We start from the raw sequence: 17,589 nt of genomic DNA, 5'->3' as shown, positions 1-17,589 counted from the left end.
TTGCCATGTCACCCTTGGACGTGTGGCCACAGAGAGAAGAGGGTGGGACCCTCGGAGATGGGGCTGAAGAGGGGATGGAGGGGACAGGGGTTGGTGGAGCCGCCACAATGGGAGCTCAGCAACACCACTCATTAAGGCGCCGCCTTCGTTTGCTGCCTCATTTGGAGGAGCAGCTGGGAGATGGCCTTGTGTCCCTGGCAGTTGTCAGGGATGCTGCTGGCTGGGAGTGTCTCATCTGGGTGCACAGCATGTCCCCCTCACCTGGCTGATGTGACCTTGTGCATGGCTGTTGGGTGTCCCAGACATTCCCAGGTGAGTGTGGTGGGGGCACAGGCACCACTGGAGACTTCTGCACCCCAAACCCACCCAGGGCCTGGCCCCACATGGACATGCCGTGTGCTCCCACCCTCCCTGGTCAGCACATGCAGCCACCAGTGCTGGAACATGGTCCCCAAAGCACCCTGCTGTTCCCTGCAGGTGTGTCCTGGCCTGTGGCAGAGTGGGATGTGGTGTGGGCAGCAGTAAGGGATTGGGGACATTACTCGGTGCTCTGTCCATCTCCCTTGGCACAGAGACCTGCCACCCTCCCATCTCAGCCCCAGGGCCACCCCGAGGTCCCTCAGGGATTGGACTTGTGCTGGAGCCCTGGGAAGCCTCCTCTGCCCCAGAATCTCCACAGCTCTTGTTTTGCAGAATGGTTTCAGCACACTGGGTGAGTTCCCGAGGATTCCATGCACAGGGAAGGAGCCACCACCCCAGCACAGCCAGGAGCTACAGTGGTCCGGTGTCACCATGGCAGGTCCCTCTGGCCATGTCCCCACACTGTGCCCTGGGCACGGCTGTCACACAGTGGGTAACGATGAGATCCTTTTATTCAGGAGTTTAGAAAGTCCACATGTACAGCGTTGGACACACTCACACACGACCTAGACTTCACAGCACTGCTACACACCACGGCCTGGCCCAGGGCTTCTCTGGGAAGGTTCATGGCCACATCCCAGACCCCCGGTCACCCCTGCCCACCTCTTGGCAGGGAGGTGTCACCACAGATGGGTTTAACCTAATCTGGGGCCATGGAGCGATGCGTGAGCTCTTGGGAATAATCCTGGGAAATCCTGCGTCTTGGCATGGATTGAATACCTCTCGTGCAAATCAAAACAAAGTCTTTGGGGGTCCTGGGTGACACAGGCAGTTACACAAGGGTGTGCTACCGACAAACCAACGTACAACATTCCCTCCCCAGTGTGGCAGAGCACCAGTGGAGGGGTCTGGGGAGGGGATGAGCCTTCCCACCCAGCACATGGCTCTGTGTGCATTCCTGCCCAAAGCATCACAAACCCCAGCTACAGCTCATCCACCAAAATAACTGATCGAAAAGTGAAGATGGGTGCAGGCAGGACCTTTTCCAGAGAGGTCCAGTGGAGCACAGGAAGCTCCTCAAAAGCTGTCAGGGCTCCTGCTGTTGTGCTGAGAAATGCCACTGCCGAGTTCCATTGTTCCAGAAAGCTGGCCTGAACTGCTGCTCTGGGCATGGATGGAGTGGGTAGAGCTGGTGGCTTCACTCAGAGCTTATCCTCACCTGAGGGCTCTGAAGAATCTCTCTGGCAGAGTAAAAAGCTGTGGTGATCCCAATGCATCATTTGTCCCTGTTTCCCTGTCAGGGCAGACAGACAGGGACTCACCCAGGAGGTGAGAAAGCTTGTCCAGCACAAGATCCAGGGTGGGGAAGGCTTAAAAAAGAGAAGAATCACAGAGGGAAGTACAAACCTGGCGCAGTTGGGAAGCTGAGCCTTTGATCTCCCTGTGCTTTAAGCCCCCTGGAAATGGGGACAAAGGGAGTTTTCCTCCCCTCCTCAGTCCATCTCTCTGTCCGATGGTGTTTCTTGGGGCCAGGGCTCTGCTGTAGCACAGGCAGAAAACGATGTAAAGTGTGGCAGGGTTCCGTCTGTCCCCTCCCCTCCCTGCTCAGAGTCTGCTCACATTTGCTTCTCATTTTTTGTTTGGACAAAATCTCCCATTTGAGTCCTTCCAGGGAGCCAGCAGGAGACATCAGCCCCACACCCCATGGCAGCTCCTCTTGGGCCAGCCGGTTATCAGGGCCCTGCAGATGCTAAGCCCCACTCGGGGCTTCTTTTTTTGCAAAACCTTAACGGGATTTGAGGAAATGAAAGGCTTTGGATATCTGCAGGTGCCGAGCCAGCGCCGCGGCTCAGCCGGGGTGAGAATGACCGTGGGTGCCCAGGCTGGCAATGAGCAGAGAGATCTCATGGGGAAATGTGGCTGTGCTGCCCCAAGGGTCTGGGGAAAGGTCACAGCTTTTGGGAGGTGAAAGCCCGACGTGAATCCGAGTGGGTCTGGTTGGGAGGGAGGAGCTGTGAGCTGCAGGCAGAGCTGTGTTGTGAGCCTTCCTCGCCTCCTCCTCTGCCTTGTTGTGCTTCCTGTTTCCCCAGCGCTGCCAAAACAGCTTCACGTCGTGCTCGGCTCTGGGTGTGCGTCCTTGCAGCACTGTGCTGGCTCACTCGGGGTTGTGCTGACCTGCTGGGAGGCTCCAGCAGTCAGAACAGGGACAACAGGGACTAAGGAGCTGGTAGTTGTCCCTCCCCAGCTGTGTTGCTCTTGCAGGGGCAGAGGAGAGTGTTCTGCAGTCCAGAGAAGGAATTGCTGGCACGGTCAGGCTGACCCAGCTGAGCCCTCCCCCTCACCAGTAGCACCATGGGGAGAGCTGGAGCTGTGGAGCAGCAGCCTCATCCCAGTCCTGGGGGTTTGGGGACCTGGGGTTCCCCCTGGCAAGTGCCCCCAGTCCCTTGCCAGCTTGGCAAGGCCACTGTCAGTGTCAGTGCCCAGAGCAGAGGTGACCAGAGGTGTTTAGCCTGCCTGGGCTGCTGAATCCCTCCCACTCTCCCTCCTTCCCTCCAGGCAGCCCCTTCTCTTCCTTCTTGGTCCCTGCTGGGCACCTCTGCCCAAATCCCTGCATCCTGCTGCCCTCTCTGCCCCAGCCATGAGCACAGGCCACGGGTCACACTCTGGCCAGGACACCCCTTCAGGCTGCAGGGGAGCCACGGCAGTGGGAAGCAAAGGTCTGGCAATGTCTGTGGGTGCCCAGGAGCTGAAGTCACCCTTACTGGCACCAGGTGCTCCCCAGGGGCCCCTCAGAGACGGGCAAGCCCTCAGAGAGGATGGGGAGGATGACAACTGGGGGAATGGGTCTGCAGGGTGGTGGGGAAGGGCAGGGGACAGGGCACGGTGCGGGGGGAGCTCATGCCATCAGCTAATTCTCCTCCCGGATGGGCCGGATCTTCATCTCGGTGAACTTGAGGGAATACTGCCAGCCGGTCCAGGAGGACCACTCGATGCCATCAGCATAGGAGCTGTGGTGGCCCTTGAGGTACTGCCCGTTGAGGTTGGAGGTGTGGCAGTTTCGGTACCACCAGGCGCCGTGGTAGAACGCGGCGCAGTTGTTCTCCGAGTGGTCGTTGTCCAGGTCCTTGGTGGTGAACTTCATCCCGTTGTGCTTCAGGAAGGAGTCACCTGTCCCAGGGGAAGGGAGTCCTGATGGGCCCTTCCTGCCCTGTGGGGCTCCCCTGGGCACCCTGTGGAGCTCCTATGACGGGATTCCTCCAGCAGATGCCCAACTGCATCCCCACTCCTGCCTCCAGCTCCCTGAAGCCGCAGGGATGCAGCTGGTGCTGCTGCCAGAGGGCACTGGAACACCCCAGCCAGGGGGTTTGGTGGCTGTGGGCTCCCCCTGCCCCTGTCCTCACACCCTACCTGCTGTCCCTGAGTAGTCAGCGATGGTGATGGGGTACCCATCCTCCTCGGGGTCCACGGAGAAGAGCCCCACGCCGAAGCTGCCGTAGTGGGCGAAGGCAGTGCCGTTGTCAAAGTCCTCCAGGTCGATGCGGAGCTCGTAGCTGCCCTGCACCGTCAGCAGGTGGATCCTCTTCAGCCCTGCAGGGGGAAAGGGGTGAGTGTGGGGACTCTGTGGGATGGGGAGGCCTGGAGAGGGGGGCAGGGTGGGACAGGGAGCAGTTCCCACTCTCCATCCCTCACTCTGGCTGCACAGCCAAGGACACAAGGCAAACAGCCTCATCTCTTCCCTGCCCTGTGCAGCCACCCCATCACTCCCCGGACATGGGTGGGTCTCACTGTCCCCTCCATTGCAGAGAGAACCCCAGACCTCCCCAGGGGACCCCAGGCTTTACCAGGAATGAGCACTGCCAGCCCCACACACCTAACCAGTGCTCTCCCGTCAGCTTCCCAAAGCCGTCCCGGTATGCTTCCCAGCCACGGAAAAAGTTGACAGAGCCATCCTCCCGCCGCTGAAACACCTGGGGAAACACACAGGATATCAGTTGTGGGGCGACCCAGGCAGCCCCTCTGCTCCTCACCGTGCTGCCCACCCCTCCCTGACCCTGCCTAATCAGACACAGGCACAAATTAAGCCCTGTCAGCTCAGTGATTACACAGGGATGCTGGGGAGAAGTCCCCGGGGAGATGAGAGATCATAGCCTGGCAGCTCCCAGGGGTGGATGAGTCGATTCAGATAAAACCCTTCACAGGATCCTCCATGTGGAAATTGGAGCAGAGCTCGGGAAACCTGCAGCTCCTTGGGAAGGCATTAGGGGCCCCTGGAGTGGTGGACACCCTGCACCTGCCAACAGTGGGTGCTCAGAACTGTGTAAAACCCAGCAGCTGATTTCCCCTCCTGGATCTCCTTGCTTTCCTGGCCAGGCAGCCCATCGTCAGGCACCATCCCTGTGACAGCCTCGTTAGCCTCCCAGAGAAATTAGCTACAGGGCACTGACTGCCCCGACCCCTGCAGAGCCCCCAGATCCCAGCCAGATCCCAGGGCTCAGTGCAGCTTTTCTGCTCGGAGCCTTTCCCTTTTCCTCTCCCATCTGCTCATCGGCGTGTTCAGCCCTGTGTGTTTCATCCCCTTTTATCCATCGTTTTGGATTTGATTTATTGACAGCGATCCAGAAAATGCTGCTTCATGCCCGACCATTTGAACTTAATTAAGCCTCCAGCCCTGGATTAATTGCATTAAAGTTGGCTGAGCCAGCCTGCCCCACTCCCAGCGAGCTCTGTGCTCCCCTGACTGTGGTGGGGACAGCTGGGCCACTCGGTGATTTAGGCAGAGCCATCCCATGCTCTGGCAGCCCAGGGGCTGGAGGACCCCATTTTTATATCTGGGCTGTGCTGCCAAGCCAAACCTCCAGCATCCCAGGACTGGGAAATGCTGATGAGCCCTGAATTTGGCTACGAAGCCACCATGCTTTGCTCCCTCTGGCTGCTCCTGCCCTCCTGCACATGCAGGGTTTCATCCTGGCACGTGGAGCAGAACCACCTCATGAACCTCTCACTGGTTCACCCTTCCCCTGACGGGCATTTTTGGGGCTGTGTGTGCTGGCTGAGGCTCCAGCACACTCCTCAGCACGGCACAGCTCTGATCCTGCTGTACTTACCTTCTAGAATTAGAGCCTTAATTTTTATCCCTGCGTTGAGCACTTGAGAAGCTGTGGTTAAGCCCGTTTAAAGGGGCTTTCTTCAGGCTTGCTGGGGAAGGGGGATGGTGTGGCTGGGCAGGGCCTGAAGCTGATTTTCCCTGACCAGTGTTGGCTCTGGTGCTGCCGCATGGGGAAGGCGCTGGATGCAGCACCAGTGCTTCCTCTTAATCGGCTTTGACCCACGGTTGTAAATAGGCCAATTGCCTGAGTGGTGCCCAGGGAAGCATGTGGGACAGGGCTCTGTTGGCTGAGCCTTGGCACAGCTCACAAATCACCCTGGAGGAGCCCTGGGTGCCCCACTGCCCACCAGGCTCAGCCCCAGGGGGACTTGAAACCATGTTGGTTGCTCAAAACCTGATGAGTGCTGTGCCCTAACAAGTCTCCTGCTCCTTCCTCATCCTCTCTCGTGCCTCGTTTGTGCACCCACCATGTGCAGGGAGGGATGTGGGAGCCTCCTCCTCGCTGGGATGCTGGGAATGCTGGGTGACCAGCAGGCTCATTGTGCTCCCAGCCCTGCCTCGCTGCTCTTTTCCTCCTCATCAAATATGCATCACCCCCTCTTAAGCAAAAAGGATTTCCTTCCATTCTTTAAAGGCAAGGCTGAAATATTTATCTCCCTCACCCTCTGCCTCCCCCAGCTGTGGGATGGGGACAGACTCCTGTGAAGGCACCAACCCAGAAAAATGGGTTAAAAGCAGAGGAAAGCAGGAGCTCCAACCTGTGCCAGCCATGGCATTGGCAGCTTCCTCTCCCTCAGCTCCATAAACTCCCAGTGGGCTTGAGACCCCAGCACAGCCCCAGTCTGCGGATGTGCTCAGCCATCACTTCTCCACCACCACAGTGCTCAGGCTCCTGGTGCAGTTTTGGCACAGACCCCACAGCCCTGTCCCCAAGGTGCCCTCTGAGCCCTGTCACAGCAGGGAGACCATCTTTGGGCTCAGCCAGGGAGAAAACTCTGAGCATTGCAGAGCCAATCTCCAGGAAGTGCCAGTCCCACGGGACAGCCTGTGAGCACCAGAGCCAGCACACTGCCCATGCCAGCAGCTGCTCCTGCCTGGCCCCACCAGCAGAATTTTCTCATTGTTGTTTGTGATGAGGCATAAATCACATCCTCTGGAAACAGCACGTGTTTCTCCAGGCTCCTCTCACCCCCTGCATTTTATTTACCCCTGTCCAGTGTCAATGCACTGTGTCTGCTCAGCCCCCATCCTGCTCTGGGACCCCTCCAGGGGGGTGACCAGGCTGGTGAAGCTGTCCCCACCAGTGTCCCAGCATGGCAGGTGCCCATGAGGCTGGAAGCTGTCACTGAACACTACCACAGCCCTCATCCTGCTGGCACAGCCTTTTCTTCTGCATCCTTTGGCTTTCCCACCATTTTCCAATGCACACAGTCCATGGCAAATGATGCCAAGAGCACCATTGCTGATGGAACCCAGATGCTGATCCAGGGGGACTTTGTCCCAGATGAGCAGCAAGGGAGGCTCAGGGGCACTGGGAGGAGCATGGGCCATTTGCAAAGACATTCTGAAGACACCAATACATGAAAAGGCAACTTTTTGAGGCCTCCTGGGATGCTGAGCCTCCTCCAACCTCCATCATCCCGTTATTACTTCAACAAAGTAATAACAGAGGTGAGTGACAAGGGGTGACCTGGGCTGGGCAGTCACAGGGACAGTCACTGCAGTCCCAGCCAGAGCTGGGCACAGGTTTTGGATGCTGCCATCAGCACCGGTGGGCACAGACCTGGATCCACATCCCGAGGGGAGCAAATCAGCTGTGCCCTGCTCAGCCTTCCCCAGGATGGGGACAGGGAGCAGCCAGGCCCCTGCCTCTGCAGATCGTGCCGAGGGGATGCTGAGGTGCTGCAGCTCTTCCTCCTGCCCTGCTCGCCGTGGCCTCTGAGCTGTCCAGGCAGGCTAAAGCTTAGCTCAGCAGCTCCCAAGCTCCCGAGTCAAAATTGATTCAGCTGCTGCCATCGCTTCCACCCACCCACCCACATGCAAATAAGCCCAAATGTCAGGAGTAATCGCTCCAGAGAGGAGGAGGAGGAGGGGAGAGGAGGGGAGGGGAGGGAAGGGAAGAGAAAAATTTCCCAGGCTCTGCACCACGGCACCCAGCCGTGCCATGGCTTACCTGGAGCCTGGATCAGCCAGTGCCCCCGCACTGGCAGCCCCTGGGGATGGCTGAGACAATCCCTGCACCCAGGTAGGTTTGGAACCCTCTGCTGCCGAGCAGTCCCAACCAACAGGAGCCTGGGCTGGGCAGCCTAGACCCTGCTCGGGATTGTCTGTCTTAGGAACACTGGGATTCAGCACCCGGTTTGGCTGCTGGCCCCATGGAGGCAGGGCAGACCCCATGGTGCTGCTGGACTTGGAATCATTCGCTGTGCCCCCTGCCCAGCCCAGCCCAGCCCTCCCGCCTGCAGCAGCTTTAAATAAGCCTCTGAGTGTCTCGCTAATCACCTTGGGCTGCTCTTCAGGCATGGCTGGGGCTGGTGGAGGCTGTGCAGACTGTGCACGGGGTTTGCAAGGACCCTCTGCACCCCGAGGAGCCAGGAGGGTTCCCCCTTTTCCCTCTGTGAGCCCCCAGAGATGAGGTCCCAGGGCTGTGCTGTGCCTCAGTTTCCCCACTGGAGCTGCTGTCCCAGCCCAGACACCACAGCTTCCCCCTGCCTGGGTGGGCTCCTGGAGGTCGAAGGCTCATCAGTCCCTGAGGGCAGGGGGGCTAAGCTCCCTCCTGGCCCTGCTCAAAGCTGCTTAGGGGAATCAGATCTTGGGGATTTGTTTCCTAGAGCGCCCAGCTGGAGGGGTGCTGGCCAGCTCGGCTCACCCAGCGTGTCCTCAGGGCTGAGGCTGCCTGCCCACCCTCCTGGTGAGGTCCCACCACCTCCTGGGACCCCCTCTCTGTCCTGCTAGCACCCCAAGTGATGCTCTCCAGGGCAGGGAGGGGCTGCTGGCACCCCAGTGGTCCCTGGGGCAGTGGGGGGCTCCAGGCTTGGGGCTGCCAGTGCCGTGTGCCCCCATCCCCCTGCTCCCTGCCCCCACTGCTGTGATCACAGGGCCATCGCCGCCGCCCTGGCAAAGTGGATTGGACAGGGAGTGAATCAGAGCAGCATCCGAGGTGCCCCGGGCACCCCAGCTGTAAATGAGGGCAAACGTGCCGGGTTTGGGGTGTGCCCTGAGCCCCAGCACCAGCTCACTGGGTCCATGGGGATGGGGCAGAGCACAGCCACGTGCCCTATGGCACAGCCACAGCCACACTGTGCCCCAGCCCCTCTGGGAAGGACAAATCCCAGCGGTGGCATCCAACTGCCTGCCTGAGACCACCTTCCAGCTCGGGCCAAGCCCCCCAGCCCAGGGCAGGGCGCTGGACTCCAGCTCAGGGCTCTGCCTGGCACCACTGGGAACCTCTGCCTGCACAGCCAGGCCCCCTTGACATTTATTGCCCATTCTGGTGACACATCCAAGTGTCAAAAGTGACATCTGCCACCCCCAGCACCCCGGCGCAGGGCCAGCCCGTGGCCAGCAGTGGCATCTCCCAGTGTCCCCAGCATGGTGGCAGCTCACCGTCCAGCCTCCCCCGTCCGTCGTCATGTCACAGTAGACCTGAAAGCCATCAGGATAGTGTGTGGGGAAGATGGAGTAAATCCCATCCTCTTGCTGTCCACTCGCATAGATGTCAAAGCAGTCTCGGGGCCGGGAGCCTGCAGGGTGGCATTGGGATGGGGTGGGATGAGGGGAAAGCTGGTTAATTAATGATCTAATTTAATGCCTTGCCATTGCTTCCAGGCTGCCAGCCTTGCTTGCAGCTCTGGTTGGCAGTTTCTTGGTGCTGCTTTGCTCTTTCCCTCCTTTCCCCTCTGATGCTCAGGGCGAGCAGTGCCCGGGAGGACACAGCCACCATGGGGACCCCAGCAGCTGGTAGGGAGTGACCCCATGTCCCTGAGTGATGGCAAGGGCAGGCTGGGACCCAAAAGGGGATGAGGGAGAGCTGATGCCCAGAGAGGGCTGCAGGCAGAGTGTGGGCAGTGCCCCCAGCTCCAGGACAGTCTTACTCAGCTGCATTTCCACCAAATGCTGAGGAATTTGACTGCTGATTCCAAGCCCATGCAGGGCCACCCTCCACACCCAATGGAAGTGAATGGTGGCTCCTGTGCCCCTGCTATGCAGTGTGGGCAGCAGGTGGGTCTGCAGGGGTGTCAAGTGCCTTTTGCACTGTTTTGTGGACAGCTGGGTGAGAAAACCCCCTTCCAGGACACACTTTCCCATCTCCCTCCTCCTCCACCTCCTTGCCACCCCCTGCACTGTATTATATCCCTTCTCCAGGATGGTTTGCCCCATCCTGAGTGTTTTCCCCTCTCCCATGAACAACCCCATGCTCATCTCTCTCCCCAGGGGCTGTCAGGGATGCAGGCTCACCGTTGGAGCAGCCCCGGGGCCGAGCTCCCCTGGCTGGTGCTCGCTGCAGGTCAGCCTTGAGCCGGGGTCTGGCCCCACCACGCTCCTTCTGCAGCGTGTCCAGGACATCACTGACAGAGCTCACCAGCCTGGCCATGTTGGTCTGGCTCTCCGAGAGCAGCTGTGGGCAGGGGACACATTGTGGTTGTGACACAGAATTGTGGTTAAATTATTAAATCCCTTTCACATCCCAGCCCCTTGACCACTCTGCCTGCTCAGCAATGCCAGGGGATGGCCTGGTGGGGACATCAATCCACAGCAGATCCCATAAAACATCTCTCTTGCTTTTTGGCAGGGGTCAGGGTCCAGATAGCACCTATTGCCAGCAGGGAGGAGAAATCCTCAAACCTGAGTGCATTGGTGCTGCCACCCCATGGGATAAAGAGCATCTCTGGGCAGAGGACAGCATGACGGAGGCGGCAGGAATAGCCGTGTCCTGAGGCAGCCGCCAGCTCTTCATCATTCCCTGAGGTGACCCAGGCTGGGACAGTGACACGGGGTGGCCGTGGCAGAGCAGCAGGATGGGCAGCGAAGTGAAGCAGCAGGAAACAAGCAGGTCTGGATGGAGGGAGCTGAGCACCAGGAGGGGACATCCAGCCATGCCCTGGATCATGCTACAACACCTGGCAGAGCCCTGGCATTCTCAGGTAAGCATTTTAACACAGCTCATTGGCTGGGAAATTTTGGGAAGTGTAAATAATGGGAGCTGACTGCTGCGTGAATTCCCTTGAGAAGGTTCTATGTTGTAATTAGCTCTGACTGGAGCCCCCAAACTGGACCCAGAGCTGGCAGAGTGGTTTGACAGGGAGACACTTCCCAGCTTTCAATTCCCAAGCACCTGCCTTCAACCTCAGCACCTTCTGGAGATCTCCCCTGGATACTGTGGGCAAGCAGCCATGTCCCCAAGGACACTGGGACTGGGTGTTTGTCCCCAAGGAGCCCCACGTGGCACTCACCTGGATGAGCCTGCCCTGCTCTCCCTGCAGGGCGCTGAGCTCCTGCCCCATGGCGCTGTGCCCCTTCTTGAGCCCATCGCAGTCGGCTCGCAGCTGCACGGCGTGGGTCAGCAGCTTGGCCACCTCGTCCGCCACCGTGACCAGCAGGGCCTTCTGCTGGCTCTTGGTGGCCTTGGCCTCGGCGTCGTGGTCGGTGACGGCGCGCAGCAGGGAGGTCTGCAGCCCCTCCATGCGGCCCAGGGTGCCGGCAGCGCTGGGGCAGTTGGGGTCGATGAAGATGTTGATGCGGGAGCTGTCGGCCTTCTCGATGGTCACCAGGGCGTTGGCTTCCTCGGGGTTGGTGCTGATGACCGGGGGTGACTCGGTGACAGGCGTGTGGTAGTGGTTCATGAAGAGGATGGCCCCCGTGACTGTCACCGCCAGGAGCACGGCCACCGAGAGCAGCACAGTGCACAGGATGTACCCACAGCTCATCCTCTGTCAGCAGAGAGACACAGACACCATTGGCACCATCTGGATGGACCCATCCTGCTCCCCTTCTTCCCACAGGTATGCTCAAACCCTCACAGGCTTTGGGGGGTCTGGCAGTGACCTTGGCCATGGGGTGGGTGGTGGCAGAGGAGGTGGGATGGGGACCCCAGGGAGCCCTGGGGCTCTGCCAGGATTGTGGAGACCACAGGCAAACAGCGAGTGAGCAGAGCAGCTAAACCCACCTGGGAGTGGGGTATGAAATAATAACGAGAGCGAAGGCACGGCAGCCGCCAGCTCCCACTGGCATGTTTTATTTACCATGGTGATCCACGGCTGGAGCAGCCCTGGATCCCCAGGAGATGCATGTGGGGCTCCCTGCTGCCCTGGGTACAAATATGGGGAGGAAGAGGGAAAACACCTCACGTCCCTCACAGCAGGGACTGCAGGGAGAAAAACAAGGGGATGCTGTGGGTCTTTGCTGGGATCACATTGCCCTGAGGGACCTGCTGTGCATGGGGCAACTCCCAGCTATGGCAGGCCACGTATCTCTGTCCCCCTTGTCACTTCATTTCCTGCTGGAGGGGGGCAGAGCTGCTCCCAAACCCTTTGGATCGGTCCCAGAGCCTCCCGGCAAGGGGGAGTTGCTGTGGGAAAGGTCTCAGCCCCCGCAGCCCCTCTGGCAGCTCTGCTGCTGCACAGACCCCTGGGCTCAGCCCCTGGAGCTGCTCCAGACCCACCAAGAGCCTTTTCTCCCTGCAAAGTGCCAGCTCAGTCAGCGCAGAGCGAGTGAGCTGCCACCCGATCCCATCAGCTCCCAGTCCCCTCCACCTCCCCTCCTCATTACACCTGCAGGACAGAGGCTGTGATTTTCCCCTGACCCTGGCCACGGCTGTCACAAGGAATTGCAGGGCTGGCAGCAAACTGCAGATTCAGAGAGACAAAGACTACTTTCCTCAGAAACGAGGGGAAAATTGCTGCATCTGCAAAGATTTCCCAGGCCCTGTCCCCTCCCGTGCACATCTATCTGGAGTGACACCTTCCTTCAAGCATCCTTCATTTCATTCACGCTCATGCAACCATTTGCATTAAGGTGACCCCAGCTGCAGTGGGGCTGCCTGGGGGGGCCATGGATGCCCCACCAGCCCCAGGATATTCTCCCCCACTCCATGGAGCAAGGCTGGAGATGCAAACAGCACTGGACTGAGTGGGAAGCCACCTGCAGGGACTTCTGTGAGGAGACAGCCCCAGGCTCAGCCCCTCGGCGCATGTTAAAAGGAGATGTCAAAGACAATAAGGGGAGCTTTGGGCAAGCAGGGGGTTGAGGAGTTTGCCTGGTGTGTGTAGACACAGAGCCCTGGCTTGGGGGCACAAGGGACACCCAGGAGCAGCAGGATGGTGGCAGACAGAAGTGGGAGATGCCTGTTACTGAGATGCTTGTGTGAACACCCAGCACCTGGGCTCAAGCTGGGCTCAAGGCACAGAAGTGACAGGAGGGGTGGCTGCTGACCAAAGGCCAATGGCAGGTGGTTTGGGATCTACAGGGTGAGCAGGGACCATGTCCCTGTGGTTGTCCTGGCTATGACAGGACCCTCATCTCCAGGACTTTTTGCACCCTCCTATCCTGCTGCTGCTGCTCTTCACAGTGTTACATCCCCAGCTCGAGGGGCACATGGATGGGCTGCAGTGGCTGAGGAACCCCTCTGAGCAGAAAGGGCTCCCAGAGCAGAGCCATGAACAGATGATGCTTTGCTTCCCACAGCCACACAAATCCCAACTGGGCTGGAACACACCAAAATCTTGCAGCTCTTCCTGGGTGTACCACCACACTGGGACCTGTATCCAGATGTTTTCCAGCCTTCAAGCCCCAGAATCACTGCCCCCCTGCCAGCACCAGACTTGGGGGCCAATCCCTTTCCAAAATTATCCCCTCTGCTTGTGACTGCAACATCCTGAGTGGCGGCAGCTTCATGAGTCCCACGGCATTTTGCTGGCAGGTTGTGTTACCTGGCAACCTGCAGTGGGGAGAGGAGGGAAACTCAGCCAGTGGCACCAGCAATGCTCCAAACTGGGGTGGGGGTCCCCCCCAGCCCCTCCAGCACAGCAACACCACAACAGCATGCCCAGCTGCTGGCATGGGACCCTGTGGATACCCCTGCTACATGCTCCTGCCTCACCATGACCACAGCTCTCATGATCCCAAGGGTTCCTGCTGTCTGTTCCATGGCCTCAAGCACTTGGAATTCTTGACAAGACTTTTGGACAGCTGCAGAACATCTCCCTGCCTTGGTTATTGATGTCCCCCTGGGGACATCCATTGGGCTGGAGGTCCCAGTGTCTTCAAATCACTCCTTCCTCAGGAGAGCAGAAGCTGTGAGACTGAGTGGTGCTTGGGATGAGCAGATCTTCACTTGCAAACCTGCTCTGGAGCCTGGGAGGGAGCCTCAGGCAGGATCTGAGGGATGGTTGTGTCCTCAGTGCAAAGCTGAGCTGGGCTCTCCATGCCCTGCGCTGGCACAGGCAGTGGATCTACACTTGGTAGCCCATGGGAGACAGGTCCTTGGTGACCCAGCCACTCTTTGTGGCCAGCTCTGGACCCCATCAGGCCCCTCAAAGCATCCCTCAGCCTCCTCAGCCTGCCAGATTGGCTGTGCTGGGGATGGAGATGAGCAGCTCCAGCATGTGCAGCCTGTGGGAAGGGAAGGACAGCACCCTGCTTGTCCCCAGGGCACCCAGGGGTGGCCGGTCCCTGGAGAGCATGGATGGAGAGCGGTGGCAGGAGAGGCTGAGCTCTGCCCTGGGAGATGCTCTAAGATGAGGAGGTGCCCTTTGCTCCTGCCAAAATCCCTGCTCCTCCCAGCTCCCCAGGGAAGTGCTTCTATGGGATGGCAGACAGCGACCCTGGCTGCTCTCCCCCTGGGCTGTCCCCTCAGCCAGGTACGAGCCACAACCTGCGTTCTGCTCCCGAGGCAAGTGCACACAGCAGTTTGCATTGCCCAGGCTCAGCTGGCGGTGCAAACTTCAGTCCGGGTACCCCACCTTCCTGCCAGAGTCCTGAAGGCGCCCCAGGGCAGCAAGGGTCAGTCCCCCACCCGATCTATCGCTCATCCAGAGCTGCTAGAGCAGCTCATTTTGCATCCTTGCTGGGCTCCCCTGCTCCGTCGCTTTCCACCCTCGCTGCCCATCCCGCCCTGCCGCTCCGCCTGGCGCGGGGCTGCAGTCCCTGTCCCCTCGCCCTGTGCCGGGGCTGTGTCCCAGCCGCCCCCCGCGCCCTCCCGGAGCCCAGCGCTGCGCTCCGCCAGCTCCCCGCGGGCACGGAGGAGGTGAACTGAGTCCCGCTCCCGTTTTCCTGCTCTCCTCCGTCACCCAGAGCCTGCCTGCCACCGCTGCCACGGCACGCCGCACTCTGCGGATCGGGAAGAGGACAGGAGATGGGAAGGACGGCGAGCGCACCGGAGCCCGCTCTGTGGGTGAGCATGCCGGCGGGCTGGGATGGGATTCCGCCGGGGCTTACGGGAGCTGCGATCGCAGCACCGACTGCACGGCAAACTCTGTGCATCCTTTGCAACCAACCCAGCGTGCAGCAGCAGCAGCTCCGAGCTGGGCTGTCCAGCCCCGCACGGCTGGATCCATCCTGCCCGCCTCACCCTCGGGGCCACGGGGGGCACAGAGCCGGGGGGATGGCAGCTCCGAGCGGATGGCACTGCTCGAATCTCTGCGCGCAGGGAGGCAGCTCTGCCCGGGAGGGGAGGGCAGGCTGGTTTCCCTCTCGGGGGTCAGGGGTCTCCCGGGGTGCGCAGCTCCTCTCCAGCGAGGAGCGGAAGCTGTTCAGCCTGGAGGGGCTGACGGGGGAGAGGAGCGAGCGGGAAGGCTGTGCGGAAGGGAGAAGTCAGTCAGAAGCTCCTTTCTTTCCTTGCTGCGGCTGTCAGGGACAGGGAAGTGGAGGAGCTGGGGTCCAGCGTGTCTCAGGGCTGCTCCCTCCATCCTAGCCCAGCTCCTGGGTGCCGAGCAAGGGCAGCACTGCCAGCTCGTGGCTCCTTCCCTTCACTCACAGGCTCGCTGGAGATTCGCTGTCCTCCAGCTCTCCCCAGACTCGTTTGCCTCTACTCCGCACTCCTTCTTCCCACCCTGCCTGCACTCAGCGTGCATCCATGCCTGTGCCTACCCCTGCAAGTGTCCAAGGCCAGGCTGGATGGGGATTTGGGCAACCTGCTCTAGTGGAAGGTGTCCCTGCCCATGGCAGGGGGGTTGGAACTAGACAATCTTTAATATCCCTTCCAAGCCGAACCATCCTGGGCTTCTGGAGCTCCCTCCCTGCTCGGCCCCGCTCGCTGGCTGGCGGCCGGCCACGCCGGGCTGGCGGAGCTGCCACACGTGCGGAGGGATGTGCAAACAGGCTCCGGCACGTGCCGGATCCCCCGCGTGTCACCGCAGGCTCCGCCGCAACGCCGGCCTCCCCCCAAAAAACCAGCGGGGCTCCTGGACGTTAGGAGCGGCTCGGGCGGCCGGGAGCCCCCGAAGCGGGAGGGATGGCTCCGGCTGCAGAGCGGAGCTGAGATGCCAAATCCCTCTTGAAGGGTTATTTAAGCAGTTTAGAGAGTGAGGCGGTTCAGCAGGGGCGTGTGGCAGCCCCGGAGCATCGCCCGCTGCCCGGCCGCGGCAGCCCCGGGGCTGGGGACAGCCCTGGCTGCAGGTTAATAACACATCGATTTTGGGGCGGTGGGGAGGTGCAGCCCGCGGGGCTCAGCACGGGGGGACTGGCAAGGGCAGCTCACCACGCTGGGGTGCACCGGGAGGAAAGCTCGCTGGGGACACTGGGGGGTCGCTGGGACCCCCGGGCTGGCTGACCCCCCCTGCCCCCGCCGCCCCCCGCCCCGTACCTGTGATTTCTCCTGCTGCCCATCCTCAAGTTGCGAGGCTCCTCCCACGGTTTTCCAACGCTCGTTCCCCATCGCGCAGCCAACTTCCAGCCCAAGTAAGTGCCCGGACCCCCCCAGACCCCCCCAAACCTCCTCCCCGGCGGCGCAGCCCCCGGCCCGCCCGCGCTGCCCGGCTGGCCGCGGCGGAGGACGGGCGGCGGCGGCGGCGGCGGAGGAGGAGGAGGAGGAGGAGGAGGGAGGGAGGAAGAGGAGGGAGGGAGGACACGGGCACGGACACGGGGGTGGATCTTCCCTCCCCGCCCGCCCCGATCCCCCCCGGGGCTCCCCCGGCCCCGCTCCGGGCACCCCGCCCGGTGATGCCCCGGGGGATCTCCCCGCCCCCCCCAGCACTGCCCGCACCCCCCCGGCCGCCCCAATCATTCCGGACCCGGACCCGAACCGCCCCCTCCAGCCCCGGGCGCCGCAGCTGCCCAGATGTGGCAGCGCAGCTGGAGGAGCGGCAGCAGGTGAGGCGGGGGCTGGTACCGGCGGGATCGGGGGTGCTGCAGGGGCCGGGGGGAGATGGGGAGATGCCCCCGGAACTCTCTCACCCCCTCTGCAAAGATACGCCCCTACATCCTCCAGCGCAACACCCCGAGCTGGCGGGGCTCAGTCCCACCGGTGGGCAGGGATGGGGAGGGTGCTGGGCGGGGGGGCGGCACTGGCATTGCCACCCCCCCAAACCTTTGTGCCCAAGGGTAGCCGAAGCGCCGGGAGGCTCTGAGCAAAGCCCAGCACCGGCGGGGGGAGGCAGCAGCCGCTCCCACCCCCTCCAGGTCACAGCGATGCCCAAACCCCAGCGTTCCCAGCCCAAAGCCGTGGTGCTGGCCCTGCGTGCCAGGAGTCCCTCCCGGCCTGGTGTGCCGCCACTCCCGTGTGGATGTGTTTTTCCTTCCCATAGCTTTGCCGCACCTCCCGTAAATCTTTTATTTGCCACTTGTCTGACCTGCGGGCAGGAGCGTTGCTGAGAGGTTCAGAGGAGCATCGTGAGAGCAGCGATGGCTCAGCCCTGCTTTAATCCGGCTGGGGGGAGGCTGAGTTCTCTCTCCATGCTGAGAATCCCCTGGGAAACCTCCCGGGGAGCCCTGCAGCCCCTTGTCCTGCAGCATGAGGCTGTCCCCTGGGCAGGCAGCATAACGGGGCTGTGGGTTGCTCCAAACCCTCTTGGGTCTCTGTCCCTGGAGCTCAGCCTCAGTTGGGACCCCCCAGCAGCTCCCATGCAGCTTCACTGGGGTGGGGGCTGCCTCTCTGTGGGGGCAGGTGAGGCGCAGGGGTGGCAGGT

At 61.1% G+C, this 17,589-nt stretch overlaps 1 protein-coding gene across 1 annotated transcript; it reads right to left on the bottom strand.

Moving 5' to 3' along the window:
• Positions 1–854: 854 nt before the first annotated feature.
• Positions 855–16,407, bottom strand: FIBCD1 (fibrinogen C domain containing 1). The gene is made up of 7 exons (XM_085076998.1): positions 16,269–16,407; positions 10,921–11,397; positions 9,926–10,085; positions 9,074–9,210; positions 4,232–4,328; positions 3,769–3,948; positions 855–3,528 (listed from the first exon to the last, which is right to left on the bottom strand). The coding sequence occupies exons 1-7, from the start codon at positions 16,338–16,340 to the stop codon at positions 3,269–3,271; spliced, it is 1,383 nt and encodes a 460-aa protein (XP_084933124.1). The 5' UTR covers positions 16,341–16,407; the 3' UTR covers positions 855–3,268.
• Positions 16,408–17,589: the final 1,182 nt, after the last annotated feature.

This window comes from Lichenostomus cassidix, chromosome 17 (assembly GCF_008360975.1).
Source record: "Lichenostomus cassidix isolate B80296 chromosome 17, HeHo_3.0, whole genome shotgun sequence".
NCBI classification, from domain to species: domain Eukaryota; kingdom Metazoa; phylum Chordata; class Aves; order Passeriformes; family Meliphagidae; genus Lichenostomus; species Lichenostomus cassidix.
Note: the sequence above shows the minus strand (reverse complement) of the source record. Positions and strands in the feature narration are given on the sequence as shown.